The 5000-nt window shown below is 26.5% G+C and overlaps 1 protein-coding gene across 2 annotated transcripts in view; it reads right to left on the reverse strand.

The window, feature by feature from the left end:
• Positions 1-5000, reverse strand: part of ARHGEF2 (Rho/Rac guanine nucleotide exchange factor 2) — a 129621-nt gene that overhangs the window by 116508 nt on the left and 8113 nt on the right. For both annotated transcript variants that reach the window (XM_067472555.1, XM_067472554.1), the window contains exon 3: positions 4544-4652. In XM_067472555.1, the coding sequence (XP_067328656.1) occupies positions 4544-4652 (109 nt within the window). The remainder of the gene's footprint in view (positions 1-4543; positions 4653-5000) is intronic.

Raw genomic sequence — 5000 nt, forward strand, 5'->3', positions numbered from 1 at the left:
CCAGATGAACATGAGATGAACAAGAACCATAATAATAATAATAATAATAATAATAATAATAAATCACAGATAAGTTATTATCCATAACCATTTATGCAATAATAATAATAATATGCCGATGGTAACGTAGTCTGGCCTGTGCCAGATGAACATGAGATGAACAAGAACCAAAATAATAATAATAATAATAATAATAATAATAAATCACAGATAAGTTATTATCCATAACCATTTATGCAATAATAATAATAATATGCCGATGGTAACGTAGTCTGACTTGTGCCAGATGAACATGAGATGAACAAGAACCAAAATAATAATAATAATAATAATAATAATAATAATAAATCACAGATAAGTTATTATCCATAACCATTTATGCAATAATAATAATAATATGCCGATGGTAACGTAGTCTGGCTTGTGCCAGATGAACATGAGATGAACAAGAACCAAAATAATAATAATAATAATAATAATAATAATAATAAATCACAGATAAGTTATTATCCATAACCATTTATGCAATAATAATAATAATATGCCGATGGTAACGTAGTCTGGCTTGTGCCAGATGAACATGAGATGAACAAGAACCAAAATAATAATAATAATAATAATAATAATAATAAATCACAGATAAGTTATTATCCATAACCATTTATGCAATAATAATAATAATATGCCGATGGTAACGTAGTCTGACTTGTGCCAGATGAACATGAGATGAACAAGAACCAAAATAATAATAATAATAATAATAATAATAATAAATCACAGATAAGTTATTATCCATAACCATTTATGCAATAATAATAATAATATGCCGATGATAACGTAGTCTGACTTGTGCCAGATGAACATGAGATGAACAAGAACCAAAATAATAATAATAATAATAATAATAATAATAAATCACAGATAAGTTATTATCCATAACCATTTATGCAATAATAATAATAATATGCCGATGGTAACGTAGTCTGACTTGTGCCAGATGAACATGAGATGAACAAGAACCAAAATAATAATAATAATAATAATAATAATAATAAATCACAGATAAGTTATTATCCATAACCATTTATGCAATAATAATAATAATATGCCGATGGTAACGTAGTCTGACTTGTGCCAGATGAACATGAGATGAACAAGAACCAAAATAATAATAATAATAATAATAATAATAATAAATCACAGATAAGTTATTATCCATAACCATTTATGCAATAATAATAATAATATGCCGATGATAACGTAGTCTGACTTGTGCCAGATGAACATGAGATGAACAAGAACCAAAATAATAATAATAATAATAATAATAATAATAAATCACAGATAAGTTATTATCCATAACCATTTATGCAATAATAATAATAATATGCCGATGGTAACGTAGTCTGACTTGTGCCAGATGAACATGAGATGAACAAGAACCAAAATAATAATAATAATAATAATAATAATAATAATTCACAGAAAAGTTATTATCCATAACCATTTATGCAATAATAATAATAATAATAATAATAAGCCAATGATAACGTAGTCTGACTTGTGCCAGATGAACATGAGATGAACAAGAACCAAAATAATAATAATAATAATAATAATAATAATAAATCACAGATAAGTTATTATCCATAACCATTTATGCAATAATAATAATAATATGCCGATGATAACGTAGTCTGACTTGTGCCAGATGAACATGAGATGAACAAGAACCAAAATAATAATAATAATAATAATAATAATAATAATAAATCACAGATAAGTTATTATCCATAACCATTTATGCAATAATAATAATAATATGCCGATGATAACGTAGTCTGACTTGTGCCAGATGAACATGAGATGAACAAGAACCAAAATAATAATAATAATAATAATAATAATAATAATAAATCACAGATAAGTTATTATCCATAACCATTTATGCAATAATAATAATAATATGCCGATGGTAACGTAGTCTGGCCTGTGCCAGATGAACATGAGATGAACAAGAACCAAAATAATAATAATAATAATAATAATAATAATAAATCACAGATAAGTTATTATCCATAACCATTTATGCAATAATAATAATAATATGCCGATGGTAACGTAGTCTGACTTGTGCCAGATGAACATGAGATGAACAAGAACCAAAATAATAATAATAATAATAATAATAAATCACAGATAAGTTATTATCCATAACCATTTATGCAATAATAATAATAATATGCCGATGGTAACGTAGTCTGACTTGTGCCAGATGAACATGAGATGAACAAGAACCAAAATAATAATAATAATAATAATAATAATAATAATAAATCACAGATAAGTTATTATCCATAACCATTTATGCAATAATAATAATAATATGCCGATGGTAACGTAGTCTGGCCTGTGCCAGATGAACATGAGATGAACAAGAACCAAAATAATAATAATAATAATAATAATAAATCACAGATAAGTTATTATCCATAACCATTTATGCAATAATAATAATAATATGCCGATGATAACGTAGTCTGACTTGTGCCAGATGAACATGAGATGAACAAGAACCAAAATAATAATAATAATAATAATAATAATAATAATAAATCACAGATAAGTTATTATCCATAACCATTTATGCAATAATAATAATAATATGCCGATGGTAACGTAGTCTGGCCTGTGCCAGATGAACATGAGATGAACAAGAACCAAAATAATAATAATAATAATAATAATAAATCACAGATAAGTTATTATCCATAACCATTTATGCAATAATAATAATAATATGCCGATGGTAACGTAGTCTGGCTTGTGCCAGATGAACATGAGATGAACAAGAACCAAAATAATAATAATAATAATAATAATAATAATAATAATAAATCACAGATAAGTTATTATCCATAACCATTTATGCAATAATAATAATATGCCGATGGTAACGTAGTCTGACTTGTGCCAGATGAACATGAGATGAACAAGAACCAAAATAATAATAATAATAATAATAATAATAATAATAAATCACAGATAAGTTATTATCCATAACCATTTATGCAATAATAATAATAATATGCCGATGATAACGTAGTCTGACTTGTGCCAGATGAACATGAGATGAACAAGAACCAAAATAATAATAATAATAATAATAATAATAATAATAAATCACAGATAAGTTATTATCCATAACCATTTATGCAATAATAATAATAATATGCCGATGATAACGTAGTCTGGCTTGTGCCAGATGAACATGAGATGAACAAGAACCAAAATAATAATAATAATAATAATAATAATAATAATTCACAGAAAAGTTATTATCCATAACCATTTATGCAATAATAATAATAATAATAAGCCAATGATAACGTAGTCTGGCTTGTGCCAGATGAACATGAGATGAACAAGAACCAAAATAATAATAATAATAATAATAATAATAATAATAATTCACAAAAAGTTATTATCCATAACCATTTATGCAATAATAATAATAATAATAAGCCAATGATAACGTAGTCTGGCTTGTGCCAGATGAACATGAGATGAACAAGAACCAAAATAATAATAATAATAATAATAATAATAATAATAAATCACAGATAAGTTATTATCCATAACCATTTATGCAATAATAATAATAATATGCCGATGGTAACGTAGTCTGGCCTGTGCCAGATGAACATGAGATGAACAAGAACCAAAATAATAATAATAATAATAATAATAATAATAATAATAAATCACAGATAAGTTATTATCCATAACCATTTATGCAATAATAATAATAATATGCCGATGGTAACGTAGTCTGGCTTGTGCCAGATGAACATGAGATGAACAACAACCAAAATAATAATAATAATAATAATAATAATAATAATAATAATAATATAGATACATACATGGATGGATAGATAGATGGATGTTGAGATGGATGGATGGATGGATGGATGGATAGATAGATAGATAGATAGATAGATAGATAGATAGGCAGGTTGGTAGGTAGGTAGATAGGTAGGTAAGTAGATAGGTAGGTAGGTAGGTAGGTAGTTAGGTAGATAGGTAGATAGGTAGGTAGGTAGATAGGAAGATAGGTAGGTAGGTAGATAGGTAATAATTCACAGATAAATTATTATTCACAACCATTTATGCAAGGTAATTGTAATAATAATAATAATAATAATAATAATAATATGCCGATGACAACGTAGTCTGGCTTGTGCCAGATGAACATGAGATGAACAAGAACCAAAATAATAATAATAATAATAATAATAATAATAATAATGATAATAATAATAATTCACAGATAAATTGTTATTCATAACCATTTATGCAAGGCAATTGTATTATTATTATTATTATTATTATTATTATTATTAGTATTAATCCCTGCTTTATCTCTCCCGAAAGAAAATCAAAGTGGATTAATTTATTGTTATAGTTATTATGATTATGATTATTATTTATATTTATTTATACCCTGCTTGATCTCTCCCGAAGGAGACTCAGAGCTCACCATCTGCGTCTGGATAGTTGTCGATGCCGCTCAAGGAAACCGATTTCGAGAGCGAACTGCAGGCAGCGTTTGGGGAAGAATGGTACAATTGCATCCTGTTCGCATGTTCCTGAAAATGAGATTGAATCATTAAAGGCATGATTCAATTGTAAGTTTATTATTATTATTGCTATTATTATGATTGTTGTTGTTATTACTATTACTATTATTATTTATACTATGCTTTCTCTCTCCTGCAGGAGACTCAAAGTAGCTATCTATGCATCCATCCATCCATCCTTCCTATCTATCTATCTATCTATCTATCTATCTATCCATCCATCCATCCATCCATCTATATTATTTTTATTATTATTATTACTACTACTACTATTATTATTATTATTATTATTATTATTTACACCCCACTTTCTCTTTTCTGCAGGAGACTTAAAGCAGCTATCTATCTATCTATCTA

This window comes from Anolis sagrei, chromosome 12 (genome assembly GCF_037176765.1).
Source record: "Anolis sagrei isolate rAnoSag1 chromosome 12, rAnoSag1.mat, whole genome shotgun sequence".
Classification (NCBI taxonomy): Eukaryota; Metazoa; Chordata; class Lepidosauria; order Squamata; family Dactyloidae; genus Anolis; species Anolis sagrei.